At 40.5% G+C, this 27,506-nt stretch overlaps 1 protein-coding gene across 2 annotated transcripts; it reads right to left on the bottom strand.

Moving 5' to 3' along the window:
* Positions 1–2,086: 2,086 nt before the first annotated feature.
* Positions 2,087–19,647, bottom strand: LOC143326517 (carbohydrate sulfotransferase 11-like). 2 transcript variants are annotated; one of them, XM_076740094.1, is made up of 4 exons: positions 19,128–19,647; positions 7,189–7,265; positions 5,985–6,149; positions 2,087–5,337 (listed from the first exon to the last, which is right to left on the bottom strand). In XM_076740094.1, exons 1-4 carry the CDS (start codon positions 19,219–19,221, stop codon positions 4,654–4,656), a joined length of 1,020 nt encoding a protein of 339 aa, XP_076596209.1. In that variant the 5' UTR covers positions 19,222–19,647; the 3' UTR covers positions 2,087–4,653. The 2 variants fall into 2 exon arrangements, with proteins under 2 accessions (XP_076596209.1, XP_076596210.1); XM_076740095.1 differs by having other exon boundaries at positions 5,985–6,146.
* Between the last annotated feature and the right edge of the window lie 7,859 nt (positions 19,648–27,506).

The following is a 27,506-nucleotide window of genomic DNA, read 5'->3' as shown; positions in this document are numbered from 1 at the left end:
TGTCAATAATTGTATTTCAGTGTTGATAGTATTTTGCTAAAAGCTTTTATTGTGACGCTGTTACACAGTGCTTTCTACACTAGAAGGTAACAAATTACAGATATTGGCTATTTGAATCACAGTTTATTTCAATCAAGCTCGTCGTATGAGATCTGTGTGTTAACTGTGCTACTGTGAGAACTAGACCACGGGTAAGGTTGTGTTGTTCTAGCACATTCTGTAAGTGTGTCTTAATCAACAGGGCTGGACTATATATCATTAAGTCTTTATCATCATGGAGTGTCACATTTACACAGATAACAGTGAATGTAATAATAACCTTGTTTTAAAAACACATCATTGTAATGTATTTCCGTTATTGCTTTTGTTCCTTTCTGATGTTTGTCTTCATGGATTACAGTTGAAGATTTTAGTTCTCTGGACCAGACTGATGTCACTGGTTTCTGTAGCTATTCTTTAATACACTATATGGAAGTCAGATAATTTCCTTGTAGTTTTGATTGTGACTCGATTTAGGTTCGTAATAATGATGGTGATTTCAAAGAATATTTCTGTGTTTTGGGAAATGTGTTGGGTTTTTTTTTCACTTTATTGCCAAGAATTACGGGAGAAGATTGATAGAGAGCCAAGGCTTCATTTTAACAGAAAGACTGACTGCAGTGGAACTGACGCTAACCCCAGATGTGACGTTGTCCTCTCTGTATGAAGCTAGAGCCAGCAGCCAGTTAGCTTAGCTTAGCAAAAAGACTTGAAGAGTGGCAGCAGAGCTTCTATTCAACGAATGAAATGGAAAAACACGTTGAGTTTCATGGACTGTGACTTTAGGAGGCTTCACTGGCTGTCAAGCAGCCAAATAGTTCCAGCACGTAACACCCCATAAAAACCACAGCTCATCATTTGCATGGCATTTACATTTACATTTGTTTAAACAAACAAAATATGATGAGGTGCTGGCAGACTGATTTTTTTTTAACTCAGCAGAGCCTGACTGTCTGTTTCCCCTGCAACCAGTCTCTATGCTAAGCTAAGCTAACTGTAGGATCTCATCAAACTCTTGGCAAGAGAGTGAATGAGCATATTTACAAAATGTCAAACTGTTCCCTTAAAAAAATAGCTTTATCATCCAGCCCTATTAAGTGTCTAAAAGAGCGTAATGGCAAAGTGCCATTTGCAAACGTGCACTTTTGTCTTACTTGTAGTCTAGCGTTGCCTTGAAAACAAAGTTAACGTGTTGCTAAAACCCTTATTTTCAACCAAGTCAATGTCAAAAAATAGTCGCTTTAAATGTTGCAAGTCCTTTCTCTTCTGCTTTCTGTAGGGAAAGCTTTATGTACTGTACTTCAGTGTTGACACTGCCACATTAAGACTTTAGGGGCTTTTAAAATGCCTTTGTTTTCTAATCCTGCTCTCTTCACTGTCACTGAGCTTCACACCTTCTGTATTTCCTGTCCTCTGTGTGCGCAAAGAAGTGTGGAATCATGAAATGTGACAAATGTTTGGTGAGTGTTTGTGTAATTTTGTGGCTATGAACAGTTATATTTTAATAAAAACCAACAGTGAAATGAAATCTGTGTTACTTTGGCACCATCTCCAAAATCAGCCACAAAACAAAACAGGGAGGATTTGATCTTTTCTTACTCTGTAATTCTAGAGAGAAAATGCAACTCAATGCACATTTCCATGCACGCAAGTATTAGTCGATTCATTGATATAAGCAGCTGCTTCAGTGGATGTTTAGGTCACTGCTTCATGTGCATCAGGATTAATTAGTTAAAAAAAATGTTGCATTTTGCTGTTAGCAATACCTCAACTTTTCCTCCTTAGCCACATGCAAAAACTTTTTTGCTTCTCGTTTTATTTATTAATTTAGCCGTTTCTACTCAGGTTGGTTTGGAAATGCATAAGAAGCAGGTGGATCAAAACACATCGTGCACACTATCAGAATAATCTGAAAGACACTCTAGTCACCTAAAAATCTGTCACAAAGCAACTTTAAAAAACACATGGAGGACAGCTGTCAATAGGAGAGTATCTCTCAGGTATATTATAAAAAAAAACAAAAAAAAAAACACACACACACACTGCTGTTAAGGGACTGTATTTGTTGAAACTTCATGGTAACCAGTCAGTCAATCATCACATCAGCAAGTGCACTTCAGTTATCAAGTTATCACATTCACAGTTTTGTGGCACGAGTAAACTGACGCATGACAGATTCTTTCAGATCGTGCTCTGTGCACTTACAGTGACAGTGACTCAGCAAGTCACAGGTCTGACTACAGGAGCATTTCTACACAAACGGGTGGAGATGTGTGACTAGCTGTGCTCGTACACAGCAGCGTCTGGGCTTCGGAGCTTTGAAAGGACAAGCCACTTGTTATTTGTGTTGTGTATTTTCCAGGAACAAAGTAATTAAAAGGTGAAATATATATTTTGTGCAGCATTTCATCGAGCCAGTAGAAAGAAAAAAACAAGAAGGGTGTGATTGGGTTTTGGCAAGTCACATCTTCTCGCAAATTATGGCTTAAATCAGACACTGCTACACAGGACAGCATTAAAACCAAAACCCTGTAATCCATGGCTGCAATCACAGCCAAACAGAAAAACAACATGTGGCACAGGCATGACAGCGCAAAAGTAATGTTTGAAGAGAAGAGGAAGTCACTTGGAAAGATACAGCTTTTAACACGTTACAGATACTCACACACAGATATTGCACTTTTCAAAGCATGACTAAAACAGCAAAGTTTCCAGAGTGGGCCTTCTGGATGAAACATTGTACACAAGAAATCTGGAAGACAGGTGAAATTATTGCTCGTTCAATGCCAACTTGTCTTGACAGGCACTAACACTACTGTGCATGTTTTTTGAGTAAGACTGGGACTAATATCCTGACTGCACAACATGTTTTTTACTCAAAATATGCAAATTTCAGTAAAATAGTTCACTGTACTATTCTTCAAAGAGATATTGGTTTTGCAAATGTACTGTCAGATCGGACTGTGCTAAATGAAATTTTATAATCCTAAATAATGGATTTAAGAGGTTCCCTCTTCACTGATTTAGCATTACACTCCTTAACACAGTCCGACTTGTGAGGACAGTTTAAAAAATATTTTTTCTTCCAGGCATTCTTCTTCCTTGTCAATACCTTACTCAACCACCATCAGTCTGATATGAGATTTGAGTGTCATGCTAGTGGCAGCTAATGTGTGACATTAGCCTTGAGCATAAACTTTCTCCACACCTCCATCATTGTAAATGGTATGAAGACATTACTTAAATGTGATATTTTCACAGTACAGGCCATTAATAAATATTTTCCAACACTAACCTCCATATTATTTACCATAAATTCCATCACATTTACAGAACAAGGGCCTGCAGTGGAGATGACTGTAGGTGGATTAACCCCTCAGGTGCCTGCATTCACCCTCACAAGGAGAGCTTTGATGAGGGGCAGTGCTGAGCTGGACCCAGCCCTGACCACAGCTATGTGGTTGTTTGTTCAGCCTACCTGCTCGGAGCTAAATGCAGACAGTGATAGAGGAGGGATGGCAACAAGCTTTTACTGGAATTAAGGAGCAACTGCAGGTTTCCCTGGGAATGACTCTCAGGTATACATGTAAGGGTCAACAAGTGCTGTGACAAGTTAAATAAGACAAGGCCAGGGAATAAGGCTTTATCAGGGAAGTGGAGAGAAAAGAAGGGTAAGATATGATGATTTCTTAATTGTTCAAAAGATTTCTATTTGGCATGAGTTTATGTGCAAAAGTAACTCCATGAAAAAGCAAGAAAATCCCCTCAGAGGAAGCCCTCCCTTCTCTCATGTAAAACTCATCTTCACAAATCCTTACTGCCACACGTTTCCATAACAATAAATACTTTCTGCACTGACACACATAAATAAATGCCACCCAACCAATGTGCTGTTGGTGCTTTGAACGAATCTGCTGTGTTAGGGTTCACAGTCAGCACATTCACTTGTTTACCCATGCTAGAGGAGAACCGGCTCCTCTGAAGTGTGACTCGCATTTATGGCTCATTATTTCTCAGAAGAACGAGCCACGGAGAACGTTCACTGTAGTGGGCACTGCGGGGACGCTGGCAAGGCGTATCACAACAACTCAACAACCACATGGAACAGACAACCAAACTAAAAGTCAAAGAAAGATTTGCTCCATTTGACAAAGTAAATTCTCGGTGACAAATGGCAATGACAAATAAATAGTGAATTGAAAGTGAACTGACAGAAAGGACCTGTTAGTAAAGACAGTTCATGTGGCTGCATTTTCAAACACATTTTGGGAACAACCTGCCTCTGCATTCTGTTCTGCTGAGCTTCCAATCAACACATCGTTATCACACTGGGAAGCAAGCCAACCAATATGACAGATGCTCAGATTACAGCACAAACTGTCTGTGTTTTCTTCTCAGGAATAAATTTGGTTCCATTTAGAAAGTTCCACCTAATGGAACCAGAAAATCAAGTTTTTGTTGGACAGTCATAGTGCTTGTGATGGACCACTCCAAACTGTACAGAGTCCAAAAAAGTGCAAAATGATCCATCACTACCAAAAAGTCTGAAGGGGATGTGAAAGGAAAACTATCAGCACTAGTCCATCCATGGCACTGATGTCACTCCTCTGGCCCTCATCGAGTCCTGAGGTACTCCGGTGTGGAGTAGTTGAAGAGCAGGAAGTCCATGCGATACAAGTTGAACAGTTTCTTCTGGTAGAAAGGACTGATATGCTTAAAGAAGCGTGCTGCCATGTTGCCATCGGTCCTGGTGCTCTTACCAGATGTTGGAAATTGAAGTGATCCCTCCACTCCAGCCAACCTGAGCACAGCCTGAGCATCTGGTTCCAGAGTCTCGTACTTCCCCACAACATCGTAGTGGATCAGGCAGGGGTGGCAGAGGGAGTGCACGCGCTCCCAGTGCTCATTGAAAGGTTCCTCCCGTTGGGTACGGGGGTCCACAAGGTACTGGACAAACTCGTGGAAAGAAACGTCATTCCCTTTCTCCAGTGCCTCAGGTTCCGGGTTGGGTCGGTGCCGGCGGATGATCTTGGTTCCGTAACGCTCGTGAAAAGCAGTGTTGTAGCTACGGGTGAACTTGTTCCGGTAGGCGGACACCAGACGCTCAAAGGGGTCCCGCACAAAGATGAACTTGAGGTAGCTGCGAAGGCGATGGTTGATCTCTGGGACTGAGAATTCAGAAAGTGTGCGTAGGTTACCTGCCACATGAGCCTCATTTGCAGGGATGGCGAGGGGGTCGGTGTAGCGGCCATCACTGGTGAGGACCATAAGAACACGCTTCCAATTGGTGCAGGCTACCTGGAGGTGATAAAAAGGAGGAAGATTTTCTTTCAATTCCAAATACACAGTCACACAGTGTTTTTAATACACTGCAACAAATGTGCATCTCAACAGCCTGAACTATGAATACATCAACTGAATAAGATTTTAAAAACGACATGTGCCCAACAACTTTCCTTTTCAACAGAAACCATGTTGCCATAGATTCAGTAACATGCTTTTTAGCCTGTATTTGTTTAAATTTCAGCAAGGTGGCACCATTAAAGCTATGCTGAATTAGCTATTAGCAGTTTCTGTCTACAGACAATTATCACTGAATTACTTTGCTACTGAAGGAAACTTGTGAAAATGTGATGAAAAATGTGATGATTGTCAGGCAAGTTGTGGAGGAGCTTTTTTCTCTGATATCTAAGCAGATTTGTGCATTGTCTATCCTCAGTGGACACCTGAGATGATGATATTCTCGGAAAGTATAAGTCACACTGACTCTGAAAATATTTGCATCATATCTGTGTGTTCAGATTTGAGAAGGACCTTGGTTTTTGACACCATTCTCCCTCAGTGCCCCCTCCCTCTTCAAGTCTTCTCCTAGTGAAGTGCACAAACAGTCTGAAAACCTCTGGTCTACAATTTCAGCTGCACTACTTAATGTCATGGTAACCAACCTTGGGTACATAGCAGTAAATAAGGCTGTGTTTATCATCCACAATAAGGTGTTTGAGATCCTCAGGTGAAAGCACCTGCCGCTTCCTTGTGTGGCTGAGACACGCCTGCTCCAACACCTCCCTGCGGTCTTGGAGGGACCTTTGAGCTGCCAACAGCTCCAGCTGCTTGTAGGGATGTGATCAGGACGATGTGAGGAACCATGAGGGGGGAGAAGCAGAAATAGAAAAACCTTTATAAAATTGTTGTAGGCAAGTTGTTTGTCCAGAGCAACTTCTGCAACCAGTGCTATTTTACAAGAGCTAAACAGAAGTTCAATAATCACATGACAAATTTAGATGAGTATTAATATCCTGAGACAAGTGGATTTCTTATTTATCATCAATATCTTACAAATAAACTACAATTACAACCTTGCAGTTGTATGTCTGCACCAACCAGACAAGTTGCAGTTTACATTCATGTCTTCACTTACAGACTATTTTTACAGTCTAGAGGACTGATCGAGAGCTTCATCAATTGGTGCAACAACAATCACCTGAAGCTCAATATCAGCAGAACCAATGAGCCTGTGGTGGACTGCAATGCTTCAAATATGGATTTTGCTGCAAAAAAGCTACAAATTCTAAAACGCTTGACACACATCTTCAACGCGGTAGCACAGAAGATCTACACAAGACCACAAGATTAGTGTTACCAATACAGTATCAAATGTGAATATGGTCACAGTCTGAATAATGAATAATGGCCAGAAGGTTTTGACCTTTCGGATATAAACGTGTATCTGTACAGACAGACGGGCAACCCTCCGGTCAACCTCCACCTCCACTGTCGCCGGCATGGAGGGATTTAACTCTCTCTGTTTTTGTGCTCCACCAACTTGCTGTTAAACTGCAAAACTCATCAGCTAGTTGCTAACTGTGTCTGCCAATTGGTGCTGAAAATATATGAACAGCTGCCAGTTGCAGCCAAAACATGAGTGAAACATGTAATTTGGTTATTTTCTCCAAGCTAAAAGGAATTCAAAGCATTGGACAAATCGAAGTTTTGTCCTGATGGGGATCATTTTAAATATTACTGAAGTTAGTACATTTCATCCTGAGGGGGACATGAATGTGTGTCCCAAATTTCATGGCAATCCGTCCGATAATTGCCAAAACATTCTGGTCTAAGCTGATCAACCGACTGACAATGCTCAAATCTCACCTGGTCTCCATTGTAGAGGGTTTGCAGTGGACTTCTCCTGCTTTTCCCTGGTCTGCTGCCTGTCTTCACTCCAGGTTCTACCATAAGAAAGACAGATCATCATCATTTAACACAGAAGTTCTACTTCTCTTATCTTTCCATCATTCGAGTGCATCTCTCACTTTTTCACAGGATTTGGATGAAAATGGGAATTTGCGACAGTAAATCTGTTACATCATCTGTTGCTGATGGATTTTCTCTGTGGGCGCTTTGTTGATTTTGTCACTGCTGATTTAAGTCTGACCACATTACTTTTATGTTTTTTCAGAAGCCTATATGTAGGTCACAAATGAGAAACACATGTTTACTATGAGTCTATGCATTTGCGCAGAGGTTTGAATCACCCTATATAGATGTCCATACAACGCTATGGTCAGGTCAGTAACAGCCAACTTTCCAACTCTCCTCTGGTTTTGCCTTTGTCATGACATGATCCCTCTTTTCAAAAAATCTTCTTCCTTTCATTTACATATTCCATAGGAACAGTGTGTTCCAAACTCTCTCTGTAGGTCTTCCATAAGTTACTCCTCTACCTCTTTTAGTCTCTTGTTACTCTAGCTGATTTTTTTGTCTCACTCTGTCTTTTTAATTTGGCTGTTACCGTTTTGGAAGTTAGTTAACTATGCCCAGCAAATCACCTGGAGGACACAATATGAAACAGAACAGATTTGGAGACCACCCACTACCATTTCCCTAACATTACGAAACCAACACTGATTAGCTTGGGGTTAGAACAATGCTTGGCTACAGAACATGTAATGATGGACCTGCTGAAAGCTCTGCTGGTTTGAAGTTAAAATATCGGGAAGGAGACCTTGTTATCGTCTCTCTTCCCTCCTCCAGCCTCCATGAACACATCTGTCTTCTCCTTCCATCCCCCACTCCCATCCCCCTTCTCTCCAGCTCCCACCCAGGTTTGATGGCAGTCAGTGTTTGGGTCTGCAGCTAATGGAGCTGAGTGAGAAAAGTGATTTGTTTTGCACATGTGGCCAAACAGTGTCAAGGGGTCCTGTACATATTACACAAAGCTGGAAAGTGATGGAGGTGGAAAGCAGCTTTATGTATACGAGCATGGAGGAATCAACTTGAGAGAGGGCTAATGGAATGACCAGAAAATGCAATATTATCATATTGAAAGTATATCAGATAGCAATAAAAAGATGAGAGTTCTGCAAAGCGTGGATTGGACACAGAGCCGTATTCTCTCCCATTGTTTCTTTTCTTTCTGCTGAGTTCACATTAAGCAAATAAACTGAACTTGTAGTTCAGAACTCTTCTGAAATGAACAAATTTCAGAAATCAGCTAGTTTGGGACTATAGTCTCATGAAAAACATATTTACAAACCCTTGTTCAAGAATCGAATCATTCTCTAAATCACAACTGCTTCCTGCCATTTTGAAGACCCACAAAGCAGAAAAGGGGAACAATTACAGTAATGGTGATTAAGCAAATGAACAGTAGAACACGTAGTATAAGAGGAAGTAAGACTGAGACTGTGGGATGCGGCCTCTGTCTGTCCCTCCTCTCTGTCTCAGCTCACATGAACCATCAAAATCTTCAACTTCCTCTGGGCAAATCTGCCACATCATCTGAACACACACTGATAGACATCGAAATCTTGCTGGACCATGTTGAAAGCATTACTGCATACAAATAAAATCCACATCTTAGCGTTGATACAAGGCACGCATGCAGTTACATCGAATTTATATAAGCAACTTTATGTACATTATAATACTGTGTAGGATGAAATGTTTTGCAAAGCACTCAGACAATCAAAGTTCGGGTGCATTCCTATTAGGATGAAATATCAAGAGAAAGAAGGAGGAACGGTTTAGTGAGGTGACAGAAACAACACACAGCGTCCCAGAGGTTTGGGATAAAAGCCCATCGGGCACAGAAAGCAGACAGTCTCCAAGGTAGAGTTCAACATAATGGATGAGGTGCCTAAGCTCTCAGTCAACAGCACTGCAGTTCACATCTTAAGCAGCTAAGCCTTCTGCAAACTCACAGCGCTTCCTCAGGAAGCTGGAAAGTAGGTCAAAAGACACTTGTGGAGGCTTTACTCATATTAATGGTTTATTATCTGTTTTCTATAAACATCTAGGAAGACAAGATAATGGAGAGGAAACAAGTGTTTCATCCATTCTGATGTCTCTAAGGGAAGAGAAAAGTAAATGTCAAATTAATTTTCTAATATATCCCTTCTTATCTAAGTATGCCACTGCTCCTTAGTGATATTTCAATACAGTGTGTGACATAACTGGCTTATCACTTTCATTTCACTGGCAGATCCCACTGACCACCAGCATGGTGGTGGTGTGCCACTCTTGTTTTAGAGTCACATGTCGATTCTTAGTGGTATGCCACTATGACTAGTGGTCACTGCTGTTCCAGCAGCAGATATACCACTAGCCAGTGGTTTTATGTTTTACGGACATATACCACTTCTTCCATTCATGAATAAATAAAAATAACATTTTGATGTCTGAGATGAACTTTTCCTCCCAGCAGCTGCACAGCCCAACCAGAAGTTGTAACTTATACCAGGGACTCTTAACTTGCTTTATGAATGACAAAGTAAGAGTTAAAAAAAACAATACAGCGATATAAAGCTGTATTGAAGTCATCAGGAACACTCATGGGTAGTCACAGGTGCTCTTTTAGCCAGTAGCAACACACAGGTGGTGACAGAGCTGATGTTAGCAGAGGTTGTACTGTTACTGTACTATAGAGTTTGAATGTTAAGGATGGACATGCCATGGGAATTTGAAAATCAATGCATATCTTTAAGATGATATGGATCAATGTTATCAATGATATCGCATCACTGGTCATTGAATCAGTACATCATTCAAGATCGATGGATCGTTATGCCCGTGGAAAATATCACATTCATTGCATCGGTGACAGTTGTTTAAATGATTTGCTGTCTTCCAGCACAATGTTGTAGCCACAAGTTTTTACACATTAAATAGCTGTTGTTGGATCAACAGGTATATACTGTATAGTTTTTATGTGGCACACAGCAGCAACAGAGAAACCGTCCTCAGAGGACTAGGATTACAGCTTTACAGCAGCAACATATTTCTCTTCAGCATTTTTAGTTGATGTTTTCTTAATTGTTAATATCATTCTAAACAGGCTTTAAGTATTGATGACGTTGGTAGAATGCCACCACTGCTACTTGATTTTCTCCATGCTCTAGCCTTGTTTGCAGATATGATTGTGATACCATGTGCAAGTTATCTGGACACCATCTCTCAATGTGTGAGTGTATACATGAGTATGAATGTGTGAGCTTGTTGAAGGGAGGATGGCGCCTTTGTGTCTTGCTCTGTTTTAAAGAAACATGACTTTTTTTCAGACTTGCCACTTGATTTGTAGATCTGTAACTCCATAAACTATACTTTAAAATCCAGCGAAAGTCATTCTCTTACATTTTAAGAGTCTATATATAAAGGTCTACTGACACTACATGACATTTGCCAGCCCGGAGGTGGTCTTGTATTAGCAGTGCTATATTTTAAAATTTTACTGCTGTTCTTATTCTTTATAATGCATCAACACATTCACTAATGGTTAATCTTTTCTGTGTTAAATGGAGGAGTAAATGTCAGAGGCCACTCACTCACTGATCATCATAAACCACATCGTCCTCTGTGTCGTGTGTTCTATCACACACACCAGAAAACCACCACTTCCTCTCAGATCCAGGAAATGACACAATACTAACAGTTGAAGAGGAGCAAAAGAGGTCCCTGTCTTATTACCAACACAAACAGGCCTACGCTGAACCTGGATCTGTCTAGTCTGTCGGACATGTGAAGCTGCACTAATGTTATATTCCCACCCAAACAAGGATCCATTAAGCCTGTAAACTGGTCTGGATCATTATAAACAGACAGCACTATCTCATGACTTATCAGTTGACAGGAAGTTAGTGACGACGTATGTTAAGAAGTATGCTAATCTGCTTTCATGGTGTGTGTGTGGGCCGAAACCAGGGTTCACATTGGAACTTTACTCCCTCTGTAATAACAAAAAAGTGTCTTTTATGTTGTTGTTGTTGTTGTTGTTGTTGTTGTTGTCAGGTGACCAAGTCCATGTAGGGAGCAGTTTGTGGTTTATCAATGGATCAAACAACAATTTTTTTTATCCAGGAGATCAGGGTTTCAGTCCCGTATGGAACCAAAAGTCAACAATGATGTCTTAGTTTTAGACCTATTTCTGACTTATTAGGCCATCAAACACAGTGCACTCTTCAGCTTTTAGATATATTCTTTGTTTAACCAGGTTTCTCATCAGGTTAGACGCATTGTCTGCGTTAAGTTTTGAAAAGTTTTACTTGAGCTTGAGCAAGCTGCATAGGAGACATAGCCTGACTCTCTTTTTATATTGATACTCTAAGTCACTGTCACCCAGATGTGGTCTCACATCCTGAAAATTGGCAGTGATTGATTGAACATGAACTACTAAGAGGTAGTGCCAACATAATTCTGTTGGTACCCTAAATTTGGTACCCAACCCTCCTAAATACATCATAACATCTTCATTTTTAGTGTTTTTATTTTTTTAATTTAGAAAATGCTGTGTTCTCCTCTGCAGGCAAATAACCTTCCCCCTTTTTTTTTTGAAAAACCTCTTCCCCTCTGTGATCATGATAAATTACACAGAGGATTCTGTGGCATCAATAATGTAAATGTTTACTTAAATAGGTAAAATTACACTTAATTGCACTTGAAATAAAGGTCTGTCTTTACAAGGGCAACGCAATGGAAGTTTCCATGAGCTGAAAGCATGAAGCATGAAGAAAACCATGTAATTTGATCGAGATATAAAAGTCTGTTTCACAGACCAAACGAAAGTGGCTGAAAAAAAGGACGTCAAAAATGAAAACAAGTGAAGGCAACGGGATTATCAGGAGTCACGGTCTGCCAGACTTTCTGTGTTTATTCTGAGCGTAGCTTGATTCAGAGGTGTCACACCATCCACATGCTAAGAGCTGCAGATGGTGGTAATTAGACCAACAAGCTGAGGTGACTTTACGATCAGTCATATGCTTTGTAGTGGAGCAGGAAGTTCTTTTTAACCTTAGTCTTACCCGCCTTATACCCACTTGCACAGTTGCTTCAAATCAAAAACGCAACATGAACATTCTTGTAACAGATTTCTGGATTAAGTTACTACATCAACCACCTTATGTCTCACTTCAGAGAGTTTCACCCCAAAAATGTTCGATTTCAGGCTGACCCTCTCGAACATTAAAAGGCTTCAGTCTGATGGACTATGAGGTTATTCAGGTTTGACATGAGGGCAGAGGTTCCCCTAAGTGAGTGAGGCCCTAACAAGTTTGGGTTATTATTCACCACTGTATAAACACAGTGTGCTTAAGATCCTAGTAGTAGATTCAGAACCAGAAAAGTAAAACACTGTTAACGGCGTGTTTCTTGGGTCAGTCATGTTCAGAATATAAAATCATTCATTTTGAACCTATCTGTCCCTTTTCATTAAAATAGCTAGAGTATGGTTGATGCGTCTGTTAAACAGGGAAATGCACGTGGTAATGTGACAGTTTGCTACTCGTTCCAGGGAATGAGTCTGGTAAGGGTGTAAGCACCTGCACTCGTTGTTCTGTCTGTAAAGCAGTGGTGGTTGTAGTTTTCTGATTCCAAAACTAACAAACTCCTTCATACCTGAACCCACATACCCGATACTGGTTTACAATGCAACCACTAAGATGGGAGGTGCAGTCTGCCACAACATCTCTCATCTCCAACAGCGGTACTTAAGACACCAGCCTCCAGCTCTTGTCTTTGCATACAAATGCACTTACGCTTTAGTCCTTCATCTCGTTAAAACAGTTCTTAATGTTAACAGTTTTATAAAGATGGAAGCCAGAAGGCTTAACAATTTATATGAGCATGTTTGGGGAATTAACAAATAGACTTCTGAGTGAGGCAGAACAAATAGCCAGCACGTGTAGCATGTTCTGTTCAGCGCTCTCCAAAGAGCTGCCAGTATTACAGGGGGCCGTTTGTTTGTTTCACAGCAGGCGCCTTGATGTCAAAGTCAGATGATGAGTGGCAGCGTGCACGCATGCATGCGTGTAAAGTTGCACGGGTGTGTTCAATTACAGGATTGCACTCTGTATGTTTAGAAATGGGTGAGCATGACGGTGAACAAGTGTGTTTGTGGGTAAATACGTCTTCAGCTGCAAAGATTAAAGTGTGTGTTTGTGTGCGTGTGCCTACAGCAGGTTTAGCTAAAAATGACAATGTGAATTGTGCACTGACTCTGTGTGTGGGCAAGACACATCAGAGCAGTCCTTGATGTTGCCTCTGTTTAGAGTTGTGAGGTGGAATCCATCACTGTCGGAAAAATCTGCACAGTGGATTCTGTGTCTGTGTACCAGAACGTGGAGCATCGGTGATATCGAGCAAAAACATTCTCCAAAAAGCTGTCATCTATCCAGGGCGGTTTGTTTTTAATTCAGCTGAATTCTCCTGAAACAGTAGCGTGGTGTAAAGCAGAACCGCTGCCTTCACATGTTATTCAGGTGCCCGTGGGCATTTCAGCTTGATCTGACATCCACTATTGTCTTCCATCACTGGGAAAGACAGAGTTCCCCTACCCTCTACTACGTGAAGCCATATACAGCTGCCTCACAAACGAAGAGGAAAAGTTGGAGAGGGTGAATGAGGAGCAAACTACACCATGAGCAGAGAATAAGTTCATGGAGGACCCTACCAATTCAGTTTTCATTGTTTCCAGATTCCATTTTATTTTTTCCCAAATTCTGTGTTTTCTGTTTTTCTGAATTATGTGTTTTACAATTTAAGCACATTTTGTCATGATTATCAAAGGTGCCTAATGATGTGATGGATGGATAAAATTTCAACAATTTGATAAGAAATATTCAAAATGTAATGAATATCAATGAATTGGATGTAACAAAACATTTTTCTTTTATTACAGAGATCTTCTGAGAAATGACACTGAAACATAACAGCACAGTTTTTTTTCCTTTTTTTCGGCTTAGGCGTGAAAAAACGCTTGTAATGGAAGGGAAAATCCAGATTTGTACAAATTGCATGTATGTTTTGGAAATTTCCACAACATTCAGCATTTCACAGTTGATTTGGTTACTATCACATTCCATGTTTCTGTGTTTTCTACATTGCAAAAATCATCGGGCCCAATGTTCATGTTCACTAATGATGATTCTAGAAAACCTCAAGGACTACATATGCCAGGTCAGTGTTGTTTCAGTGCCATGTGATATCATACCCAATGACAAGTATAACCATATGCTGACTGAGTGTAATGGCTGATTAAAAAATGAAATGTTGTACTTAATTTCGGTGCCACTATCTCTCGTGCTTTTATCAAATTCTGAAATTCCATGCAAAGAGTAAGTTTGGTTTTGCTCATCGTGATGATAGAAAATGGTTTCCTGTGTCAAACAGTGGGGTTGAAGACTTGTCAAATTAGCACAAGAGTGGATTTCACTTATCTTGTAAATGCTGACAAGTTCACTCCACCTTTGTCAAGTGCACACACTGCACACCACATGCTGAGCTCAGATACTTGACATAGTAGCAAATACACTCAAAGCACACTCACAATGATACTGCCTCACAGCACTGGTGAGTCAAAGCAGCCACATAAAAGAGAGTCCGAGAGGAAAGAAGCTGGGTGTTCATCTCTATTTTTGTTCAAATTATGATGCATCTAATAAGAGAGGCTGACTGGAAACGGCACGTCACTGAAATGTCCTGAGCATGTCGAAAAAAACTTTTTTATTTTGGCTTGGAAAATCAAACAATTAAGCAGTGATGGGAACAATTTTCTGCTGATGGAACTGCACCACATTCGCATTTTATCATTGACAAATAAAAAAAAAATACAAACTTGTAAAAGCTGAATGGAAACAGGGGCAAAGGGAGATAAACCCTCTTCTGATACAAATAACCTCCCAAAGCACAATATTCCGTTGAAAAGAGGGGCAGTGATTACGGGGTTGACTTCCTCTTACCCATCAGCCACAACTATGTCAAAAGCACACAGAGCAAAGCAAAGCAAAGATCTACAATCATTATTTCAAGTCGACGCACAGACAGATGCTGCTAAGAAGCTGACTGATTCTTTACTGGCTGATACACTGGTCAATATGACAGATACAGCTTAAATCCTTCAGTAGGTGTAGGTGGACTGCTGACTCTCAAAAAACTTTTCGCGCTTCACCCTCAACGGTTATTTGAATATGTAAATTATTTTCTTGCTTAACCGATTTAATTTAGACTATAATATCCTTTCAGTTCCGCTCAGTTTTCCAACGTCCAAGGTCACGTCTTCAAATGCCTCATTCGTGTGAACAACAGTCCTAAATCCAAAGATATTCAGTTTATTATCAGAGAGGACTAAGAAAACCATCAAATATTCACACAGATTATGGAATAATAATATTGCATTATTTTACATGCAATAAGGTTGTTGTCCAGTCATTCTGTCACTGTTCATACCCCTTGGACTGATTCACCATACACTGTAAGTAAACAGCATTAGTGTTAGTAACTTTGGGCAGGTCATTGAGGCTATCAGACAAAATGTTGTTCTGCTTCATCATATATTTAGTCATGCACCGTGAGCCACATCTTGAACACAGCAGATCTAATTTTAACAAAACCTGAGGAAGTGCTGTTGTAGCTCACTGCTAAACTCCCGTGTTTAAAATGGAACTATTTCACCCACAAAGGTCATGCAAATAAAGCGCAAAATAAGACGTATTTGAATCTTAATGGAACAGCAAATGTAATGTGACTTAAGTAATGAGTTTATAACAGCATGCTGGATAGCACTCATATTTCTTTCCTGAGTGCCAAGCCCAGGGTGTTGGCACAGGAAGGCAGACAATGGAAGCACAACAATAATATGCACTCAGCTTCCTGTCCGGTATTCAACAGCAGGCTTAATTGGGAGATGTGGTTCTGTCAGACAAGTGGACTGGAAACATGACGGTATTTTAAAATGACACAGAGAATGCCTGTGTTCAGCTTACAAGTACAGGACATTCTTCATACCACAGTATATGGTTTTTGGAGCATGTATCTGTCTATGCAGCGACAGCAAGTTATTCTCCTTTAGGGAAGAGAGAGCTCAGCAGCATTTGGTGTTAAATGAGGGTTTGAGAAAACAATTAAATGAGAAATAAAACACAAGAGGTGAAAATAGTCCTGAGACATAGTGCACAACAGCTGCTACAAAAAATTGTACATTTGTACAAAAAATAAACTTTTACAATGAGGCTTCACAGGTAAGAGCTTGTATAATTATTGTATAATTCATAAGACTGTGACAGTGGCCTCGTACCACAGTAATATAACCAACCACAGAGTTAAGCTCATTACTAGCAGCACTGTTTTCTTCTCTTTCCTCTCAGTCAAGCACCCACCTCTCCATCAACCAGGCACATTCCTGGAACTCACATTTCTCATCCTCTGTATTCTGGTGTTTGGGTGATTGTCAAACCTTTAAACACCTCAAGAAAGAGCATCAATTGGACCATGCTAAATCACATGCTAAATCTGATCACAGCTGTGCAGATATCACAACTGGACAGAAATTTGGCATATGAGCATGCAATGAAAACGCATTCCAAAAACTAGCGGTGTTTCACACCTCGACACTGTCGTCGTCATCCAGTTTAGAGTGTGACATTACGTTATGGTGAAGATGTTTCCATGGGCCTACATAATGTGTGACAGCCAATGGGCTGTCTACAACATCACTGGTAAATATGAGGTGTTGATGTCAAGTCTTAAATGCTCTCTTTCGAAAGTCAACCCTGGGGTTTTACATGTCCTGTTAATGAAGTATCTGTAGATGAGGGAGAAGATGTTCTTAATCTGTATGCATCACAATATCCATCCTTACACAGATATAACTTTATACAGGAGGCTTTGACAGAAACTGATTTGGATGTCATATATGAACAAAGACCCCTCATTTATCAAAAATGCTGGAAATGTATTTAAGAATGCAAAAACAAAGAATGAGTCCATTTTTTTCAATTAAGCATTCTTTTTTTCTTTTTCTTCAGTATTTAAAGTAATAAACATATATACTGTAACATCTGGGTACAAACTGCAACAGATTATTTTTGTTAAGGACTCCTGGCTGGTTCTTTCACTCATGTTTAACTTCACTGTGCTCCAGCTACAAACAGAGTGGAAGTGAGAAATGAAAAGGCATGGAAATGACCGAGATAATACAGAACTAAACAAGAAATCTGGTGTTACTTTTCAAACTGTCTCTGTCTAGATACGCAGTAATTAAGGACGCCCTGTGCTTTGTGGACATCCTGTGAATTAGTCCTCTCTAATGTGGCTCCAACATGCTTTTCATGTGGTCTGCATGTCTACTCATGAGGCTGAAAGCAGACAAGTCTAAACAGGTCAGACAGCAAGGATATATACACCTAGTTGGTGCGGGGGGGGTGCTGAAGTGTGTTGCTTGTTGGTTTAACTACACAAGGTTTGTGTGCCTGCCAGTGAAAGCTATACATATATTCAATGAGCGGTGGACTATAAAAGGTGATTTACTGCTGAGGTTTTCAACTGTTCCATCATGGGGTGTGTGCTGGAGACAACTGAGGAGAAGTTATGGGTGTAATGATGCTTTTCAATGTTTCACAATGTATTAATTACTATCTTTGATATATTACGACACATATGCCAACTGCAGACGTTTCAGTATGTGCCTTGATGTGTGCCTCACCGAAGCTGTGAAAGATCAACCAAAGCATGCTGTGCAAAGTCCGTCTCGCTGCTGTTCCATTTCAACAAAAACCCACATTGATAGATCCAGCTCCTGATGCCCAACAATATCACCAATTCCTGGATACTTGGTTTCTCCTCTCTGCAGCATTCTTCTCCTCTCCTCTTCACTATTCACATACAGCAAAAGCATCTGTCTTCTTTTTTTTTTTTTCTTTTTTTTTTTTTTTTTTTTTACATCAAATGCTCTCCCACCTTGTCAGAAATGCCCATGTGCCATTTAGCCTTGCCCTATGTGATGACTGCAAATCAATCATCTCTACCTCTTTGTCTCAGAGCTCTGATTCCTCTCCCTGGGAGTCTGCAGTCCCCTGAGGGCCGATCACTCTTTCAGTGTCCAGAGCAGACTCAGCCCCGGAAACAAAGGGGAGACGAGATGTAAGAGGAGGAGGGTTAAAGCTGAGGAATGCAGGGGGTCTGGGGTGGGGTGGGGGGGCGCTTTCAAAACATTACACTCTTCACAGAGAGCTTATTCATACTTCATTTCATTCACATTTCATGCTGTCTCTGCACATGCCTTGTGTTTCACACAGGTGTGCCAGTACTGCTGATTGTGCCAGAATTATTATTTACCAAAAATGCACAAGTCTAGCAAAACCACACAACCCGACTGAACTGCCTCAATGCTGAATTACAAGTGTATGGAAGACCACCACACTCCTTTATCCACCACTCATTACTTCTGTATTGTATGCACAGCACATATGTTATGTATGTCGCCATGTAACATTCATATACTGTTATATGTTGATAGCAACTTATTTTTAAACTCAAATCAGCTGTTTTCACTGTAGTTATCTGCGTCTAGTTTTAGTGTCTATTAAATACAACACCAAACAAGACTGTGGGTGCACCCAAGTGGAGCTAAGCTAAATATAATGCGGACTTATGGATACAGAGCAACGTTATAGTTTTACTTTCATTATGGTCACTTCACTGTATATCTAAAGTAGTATTGCGGTCGAATTTAAACGTAAGAGCGTTATTTAAATAGCCTCGGATTACAAACATGGTCAGTGTAGTTAATTTTGACAAGAGGTTGAGCATGAGTGGGGTCTTACCTGGCTTAGTGATGCTCTGAAAGTACAGCACGATAACGAAGAGCGAGCCGAGGCACGTCGCCAGAAACAGGCGTCCTCCTTTGGTCATCCTCATCCTGAAGCCCCGCTCTGCTGCCGGAGCCCCCGACCCCTCGTCGCTGCCACGACACGGTTCATACGAGAGCACCCGGCAAAGGATGTGAGACTCTCCGAAGAGTTAGGAGCCTATTTATTAATTTCGGGAACTAAAAAAAAAAAAAAAGAAACAGGAAAAAAACAACAGCCCATCCAGGAGTAACGTTAGTTGGGTTATTGAACGACACAATAATTGGCCGTTAATTTGAACGTTACTAGGACATCCGACCGCCGGGTTTTCAGGCAGCCTCAACTTAATAATGATGACAAATTAGGCAAGGTCACCTTAAATGAAATATTAATAACGTTACGTTGACATGACAAGCGCGAAAGCCAAATTGAAAGTTCTGAATAGACAGTTCGCTTCCCCTAAACTGTAGTTGTTACCCTATCCAAGGGTGACTAGAGTTTGCCGAAGCTGCACAACTTCTTCTTCTTCTCCGCTAAACATGGACGGGGCACCATGCCATGACGTCACCCCCACCCCTCTCTCGCGCCCTCTCCCCGATTCATAGGCTGCTGTGCTGCCTTCATGTACTGCTGGAAATGTCTATACGCAGAAAGTCGGATTTTCCACGTGACGTATGCTCAGCTGTCAGGTGTTATGTAGAGTGTAGCACAAGCAAGATGTATCATCATCATGTGCTTAAAAAAATGCAGTCAACATTCTGCCTGATGAGCAAAAGTTACCGTGCGTCCATTATATTTTCATGACAATGTGCGGCTAAGCCATTTGAGGAGCTATCTGGGAAGCACGGGAGAACTTAAAGGCGGTATTCCAGTCACTCACAGCAATTTCAGCATGGAGTGAAGTACAGCATGTTCCTTCTCATGCAGCAACTGACAGTCAAGTGACGTTGACAGATGTTTTATGAAATTTGTAATTTTGTAAATTTGCAACAGGAAGCTTACATTTGCAATTGCTGAACTTGCTGAATGCTTTTACGTAATACTCAAACTTCACCATCTGAACACATTCAACTTCCACAATGCCACTTGCCTTTCTAGACTTCAAACAAATTCTATGAATTGCATCTTTTTCACACCAGAATTAAAATCCCCTTCTGAATGAGAGCACATCAAGCCAGTTCTCGGAGGAGTTAAAGCAGCATTGAATTCAAGCAATGCCTTGAATCATGTGTCATAAGCAGCGGGGCAAGTTTCAGACAGATTGTAACACACTGCCAGTGGAGGAGGATTACCAATATATTAAGTTAGAGTACGGCCGAAAACACATTTGTGGCCTAAAAGAACCCAATATGTAGATTAAATCTCTCAACAACTAGGATATTATCTTGGTCACTTATACTTAAAGGATCAACTGTACTCCCACAACAGTGAGTGTAATGCCCCACACCATATGCTAGCAGCATTATATCATGTCAGTCAGTTTTATTGACTGCATATTTCATATTTCAAACAGAGAGACTCAGCATGCTTCACATGAAAAACAATCTCCATGAACGTTAACATACAGTAACTCTGAGAACTGTGCACAGATAAGATGATATGCAACTGATTACATTCTTTGAGTGGACTGCTGTCATTTAAAAAGGGGAATTTCTAAATCTAAACATGGTCAGCTTGTGGTAATGACAAACTGATTTTTATCAAAATCTTCTCTGCAGAACTCAGTTATTTTCATTAGTGCCAGAATGAATAAAATGACGTGTCAATGCATACAGCACAAGCAAGGCCATGACAGTACTGTAATGTCAGTACTGGATTTCCCTTTGAAATATAGTCTAAGCTGTGTTCTCCTGAGGCAGAACTGAACCTGATCAAAGTAAGAAACGACAGGAATATGCGTCATTGAGGAAGTGCCAGGTCAGCGTGTGAGCAACCTAACCATTCATGCTGCCATATCAAAGAATGCACTAATTACCCACATATCCATCATTACACCTGCAACATGCAATGGTTCCTGGGACTTGGAAACACTTAACAGAGATCTCAGATGTGAGAATGAGAGAGGCTTGGTCAAGGATGACTTGGTAAATGATGTGGTTGTCTGGGCCAATGTTAGCCTTTACCACACAACTCTCACCAGCACATCGTTTACTGACCACCCACACAGTCGTGGTCTACTCTTATCACTAACAAGTTCCTCATAGCCAAAGGAGGTCCACTGACAAGTACTGTACTGTGGCTAATGGTTGCTGCTTGTCAGCTGGGGATGTTTGTGCACATAAGATGTGTCATTTCACCTAACCTAGGTCTATAAGTCTTTTCACTGTAGGAGGAAAGAGATCATCAACAAGCCTTTTTGCTTTGGTGTTATTATCTCTGACAGCAAAATGCATGTAAGTGTTTCTTTCTGAGACTCTGAGAATATACTACTTTCATCTCTGTGCCTTAATTATGGAGCAATAGGCAGGAGTTGATTATCATAGCTTAGCATAAAAACTGACAGGACAAACGCACAAGATGAAATGTAATGATAATTTTCTTTTCATCGCAGTGTTGATGCGATACAAATGTTCATTTTGGGAGATTTTACCAACAGAAAGCCCATTTGTGTCTTTTCAATTTAGAACATTTTCTTTTCCGAACAACAAATAACTTCCATCTAACAAACCATGATCTAAGCTGTCTGATTCTGAAACACTTCTGAGCACACATGATCGATCAACAAAAGGGAGAAAAGGGTCAAAATCACTCAGAAAGTATTGATGTAACGAGTGATTTTGTTGACCAGGAGCACTGATTGTAGGTAAATGAATCCAAGCTGGGAGGAATCACAGGCTTAAAATGTATTTAATTTGTGACTGACAGAACTTCAGGGAAGTAAACGTTTGCAGTTTTCCTTCTAACATGTGCTGCAAGACCTGCAGTTAGCGGTTAGCTTCATTACTATCCTTTGATCTCATATGGTTTTCTGTTTGTGGTGCAGGGATGGGCTAGTATGACTGGCCTAGTGTGGAGACATCCCCTGTAAAACTGAAGGACAATCATAGGGCCTTAAGACATGCTGCACAACACGGAGAGACGTTTTCCTGGATATGAACTAGAGTCCGTGTTTAAGTCTTGGAAAAGATTTAATCATAAGCCTGCAAGGCCAGCCTATAATAGACCGACTGTATAATATCAGCTTGTTTCAGACAGCCATGCCAAATGAATTGCACTCAGTCGCACTAAGGAGAAAGGCAACAAGAACATTTTGTACATTTGTCATCATACCGTATTGTACAATCTCTGCACTCTAAGCTGACCATGCTTCTCTGTTGACATGTATGCCGTCATTTGATGTGCAGCGCTTACAAAGCAAGCCCAGATCAGGTTTTTGTATAATCCTTAATCACATCTCCTGTCTCAAAGGGCCACATCATGCTCAAATTCTGAAAACGATAACTGAAAATGAACCTCCATCAATCCTCCAAGCCTTTGGCCCAAAGTGAGAACAAGAAAAAAATCCCACAAAAACCTCATGACACTTGTACTTTAAAGTTCACTGTGTAATAAGTATGTTCCTTTAAATGCATGTGACCCACTAATCTAGGCAACATCAATGCGACCAAAACATTCTGCCTATGTAAACATGCTATATGTTGGAGCACACTGCTGCACATGTTATCATGATGACCTGGGTTCAACCCCAACCAGCCAACCAATCTCTCTTCCAATATAGGTTGTCTGTACCAAGTGTGAACCCACCGTGACGTCACCTATTGGCATGTGGACTATCATTTTGAAGCCTTGATTTTGACATTATGTCGGTCGCCATATTGTTAATTTTTTTTAAACACATTTGGAAAAGAGGGTTGAGATGGGGAGGATATGCATTGCTAACCCGTTATCCTGACTGGATCTGATTGAGAACCTGACATGGACATGCTGTGGTGGCAACTTGTCAATCACAAGGTAGTCCCACCATAAATCATACCCTGCTTTATCACCTATTTTAATCTAAATAGTACCATAATTCACTAAATTAACATTGTGCTGTATACTGAAGGCATGAAACTAGCTTCAGAGACCAAAAACTTATTAGGAAAATGATTGTTATGATCATTTTCTCATAAGCTTACATACAATTGGACTTCTTTACAATCAGTGAAGTTTTCCCCCTCTGGTCATTAGGAAGAATACAGGTTTATTTTTCAGACCTGAAGCTCAGTCCACTATTTATACTGTCTATGCTCTGCTCTCTTCTGACACTGATCCTTGTATCTGCTGAACAGATATCAGCCCTCAGTTATATTTGTACCATTTCTTGACCTGAAGGGAAATGCTATCACATTTAGCTTGTCTAATACATGTAACACAGACAGGTCCCTCACAGTGCTGCTATTGTTTGAGAAAAAAGGGATGAACCTCACACAAATTGTAACAGAAAATCTGACAAATGTTTATTTCTTATGAAAGTCTTCTCTGTAACATATAACATGTCCTAAGAAATCTAAGTGGTGGAAAGTATTGAAAAACACTGAAATCAGTGATGCTACAATTTCCCATTGTCATGGGTGTATTGTAGGAACTGTCAGCTATAAATCTACTGTGGACCTCACATCCAATCTCAGTAGTGTCACCGCTGATCACAGCAAGATCTGATACACGAGAGGAATATCTTAATTTTTTACCTCAGCATCTCCTCTTTAGTCACAAGACTGAAGACGTCCATCCTCACTGGGAATACAGGCCCAACAATCACTGACCTCCAGACAGTCTCTATTAATGGAACTCCATCTCATCTGAGTATAGAACACGGCTGTCGACTCCTGGATCACGTTCTTTTTCTTGATTGTTCTCCTTCAGTGTTTTCTTAAAGGGAAACTTGATGAACCAGTTCCTCATGTGATGTGTGGATGTCATCCACTCAAGATGTACTTGTTGAGTTGATGGTGTCACTCCCCTTTTCAGTAAGGGTGGATGGTTGCTGTTCTCCTCCCTCTGTGGGCTCCTTACAGATGGCACATCTTGGCTCACTCATTGTTGCACTCACATCAATCACACACAGAAGTTGAATATTCCTTTTTACAGTGCAGTAACTGACAAATAACCACTAATGAACATCACGACCTGCAAATTTTGTAACCTTGAACTTGATCATTTCTGTGTTTGCATGTTCTCGCTGTGTTTGTGAGGGTTTCCTCTGGGTACTTCAGTTTCCTCCACCATCAAAATCCTATATGTAGCCAATTCACCTGTGCATGGATCTGTTTTGTTTTTCCTTTTGGCAGCCTGCTCAACTAACATTACATAGCTGCAGGAGCTAAAAATGTGTTGTTAATGATGTAGCTGTACCTAACATCAGTCTGAGTCTGTCACTCTCCTTGATTGTGCTGAAACATGATTGGATCTAATGTTTCTTCTTCCATGCAATGCTTCAAATGTATACGTACTATATGTATACAATATGTTTGGAAATATATGCAGTTATATAAGTAACTGTATATGTTGTTTTATTTTCATTTTATTCTATTTTATTCTATTGTAATTTAAATATCTGTATTCTATGTGTGTGTCGCATGAAGAGCTGCAACCCTGCTGTAAAATGACAAGTAAATGAACCTTAATGCATGGATCATTTTCTTTCATTTTAACCCCAGTAATCATCTTGTGACCCCTTACATTCATCTTGTGACCCTCTGTTGTGGTCCTGATTCCCAGGCTGTGAACTTTAGCTTTAGCTAACACTGCTGCGACATTTGATTTCTTTCCTTTCCATCTGATGAGGAGTTTAGTCACCCTATAGGAGATTATTGGACTGTGAAAATACTTTTATTGAACTATTACTTGCACCATGGAAAGCATGAATCACTGTCTGTGCGTGTGTGTGTGTGTGTGTGTGTGTGTGTGTGTGTGAGAGAGAGAGAGAGAGAGTGTGTGCACACAGTCATTTCCTTTCAGCTGTTATGGGTGTAATGGCACATGCTAAATGCTGCAGCAGAAGAAATGAAGCAAGCAGCACCCTGGACCCTGAGAATGCCGAGGGACTTTCTTTAGAAAACTTGTGTGTTTATGCCAAACTAAAACAACCAGCATTACATGTATTTATGGGGTGTTGTACTATCAAAAGATGCCAAAACACCTTCAATATGTGTCTGAAACTCAGTTGGAGACATACAACATCATCCCTCCACAAACCATGACATCATCCAATGTTTAGTTGATGATGGTGGAAAATACCGTCTCCCACATGGCACACCAGACTCTGTCTGAAGTACTCAGCTGGGTCAAGATCTGAGGTGCCATATGTTCTTTTGCTTTCATGGTCATCACACCATTTGGTGACCATTTGTGGTCCCTGCTGATTCAGGGCAAAAGTGGGCTCTCATCAAGACTCTAATCACCACTGAGGGTGCTTAGTGAGAGCAGAGACTGGCCCCGTCCTTGCCCTTTGAAGAAAGGAAAACATGCACGTATGGATGATTTGTTGTGTGTGTGTCCAAGTTGTGCTCTGTAAAACCAAAACAATGAATGATACTAAAAAGCTTATTCGTTATTATGGGAGACACCTTTCACATTACACATAGCCATTTGATCCATTGTTAATAATAATAAAAATTCTGATTACAATGGCTTCAGGTTCCGGAGAAAAATATATGTAATATACCTGAGTTAATCTTCTCAATGGTGAGATGATGAAAATTCGGGAGGGACAATAGACACATTTAATCCTAATCTAAAAAAACACATTTTTCCATGCATGTATATGACAGTGCATTCTAATGACTGCTGATTAGAGATGGCTGCTTATTTGCCCTTGATGATAGATATGTGCCATGCCAGCTCTAGCATCATAAGTTTAGTTTGAGCCACAAATATATAGCATCTCTGTCACAGTAACCAGAGCACTAAGTCAAACACAACAACTGGGACATTGAAATTCCCCTCCTATCTCAATTCATAACTTGTCAGCAAAACACTGACCCAATGTAACAAAGAAGGGGGGAGGGGAAACAGCTTTTCAGAGTTAGTAGAGTTCAGCTTTCCTCTCTGTTCTGTGAGGCTAAAGCAGTGCTCAGCATGCAGCAGCAGCAGGTACAATGAGCCAGTGTTGAGTTTTGTAGTCAGTTTTTGATGTGAGGAAATGAGTTCAGTAGGTCCATCCTGTCTGCAATGCAGGCAAAGCACCCATCCAGAGAAGATGTCGGCCTGATAAAAGGTTGGAGATTTACTGTGGTTATTTTGTGCACGGTTAGAGAGATCTGCTAATTGTGTAGCCCACACAGCACTACACCGCATGAATCTAAACTGAAGCAATTACGCCCCTACTGATTTTATCTATTAACTCCACTGCAGTCAAATGGAGGAAAAAAGGGGAAAGGGTGGGTAAAAGAAAATTAAAAGTTAATTAGCCAAATACTCACCCTGCACTACTCACCCATATTTTTGATGGGGTCCAGCTCCTACTTCTGTATTTGAACCTTGATATTGGACATTTCTGCAAAACCGCAGGCCTCATGTTCTTATCCTAAACTTACTCACTTTGTTATGTGAGGTTTGTTCGTATGAGTGTTCCCGTCAGACTCAACTCTAATAATTAGACAAACTAGTCGTAAATCACTCTTCTCCACCTGATGAATACCACCTGTTCATGAGATTTCATCAATAGCATGATGATACCCCTAATGATGATGATGATACCCCTTTTTTTGGTTTCACCCATGAACGCTTGTCTCCTGCGTGAAAGTCCTGTGCTTGAACCAAACAACAACCCTACCATCCCCCAAATGTGGACTTTTCCTATTCTTTACACTTTCTCATTTGACATGCTGGGAGTGAGAACGGGCTGTTTACAGAAGTCTACTGAGTTACCCAGCGCATTGGAAAATGATGCTAAAGAGGCACCGAGTGCTTTAAAAATGATCCTGACAAAGTGTCCATATGTGACGAGTTGGGAGTGAAAATGTGTTGGTTAAAAGAGATAGAAAGATATGAAAGTAACCCAACTAAGGTGGCAATCCAGCAAAACTCTTACATAGAAATCAATTTTAGCTTGAAAATATAATTGATGTATTTATTGGCCTGTTACAATCTTAGCAATGCCAAAAAGTATTCTTGGCAGCCAGGACTGAATATCAACCACAGTGTCAAGAAATACTATCTTGGGATTGCTGTGAGCTATACATAGAGCCCAAAATTTCCCCAGTTGTAAGCTTATGAAAATGATTTCACCATATGCCATTTGTTACATTTTGGCATGGGTTCTCTGGTGAAGAAAGCAAGATGATTAATTGAATTTTACAGCAATTAAGAAGACAACAGAAACAGACACAATTGCATTTTAAGATACATAAACACAGAGACTTAAAGCCTATT

Source organism: Chaetodon auriga, chromosome 10, assembly GCF_051107435.1.
Source record: "Chaetodon auriga isolate fChaAug3 chromosome 10, fChaAug3.hap1, whole genome shotgun sequence".
NCBI classification, from domain to species: Eukaryota; Metazoa; Chordata; class Actinopteri; order Chaetodontiformes; family Chaetodontidae; genus Chaetodon; species Chaetodon auriga.
Note: the sequence above shows the minus strand (reverse complement) of the source record. Positions and strands in the feature narration are given on the sequence as shown.

What these genes read in the sequence shown, in the direction of transcription:
- LOC143326517 (XM_076740094.1), bottom strand. Translation starts at nt 19,221, where the DNA reads ATGAGGATGACCAAAGGAGGACGCCTGTTTCTGGCGACGTGCCTCGGC. An exon ending in TCAGAGCATCACTAAGCCAG is followed by an intron (nt 7,266 to 19,127) that starts GTAAGACCCCAC and finishes TTCTTATGGTAG; the next exon opens with AACCTGGAGTGAAGACAGGC. An exon ending in CCCTCTACAATGGAGACCAG is followed by an intron (nt 6,150 to 7,188) that starts GTGAGATTTGAG and finishes CATCCCTACAAG; the next exon opens with CAGCTGGAGCTGTTGGCAGC.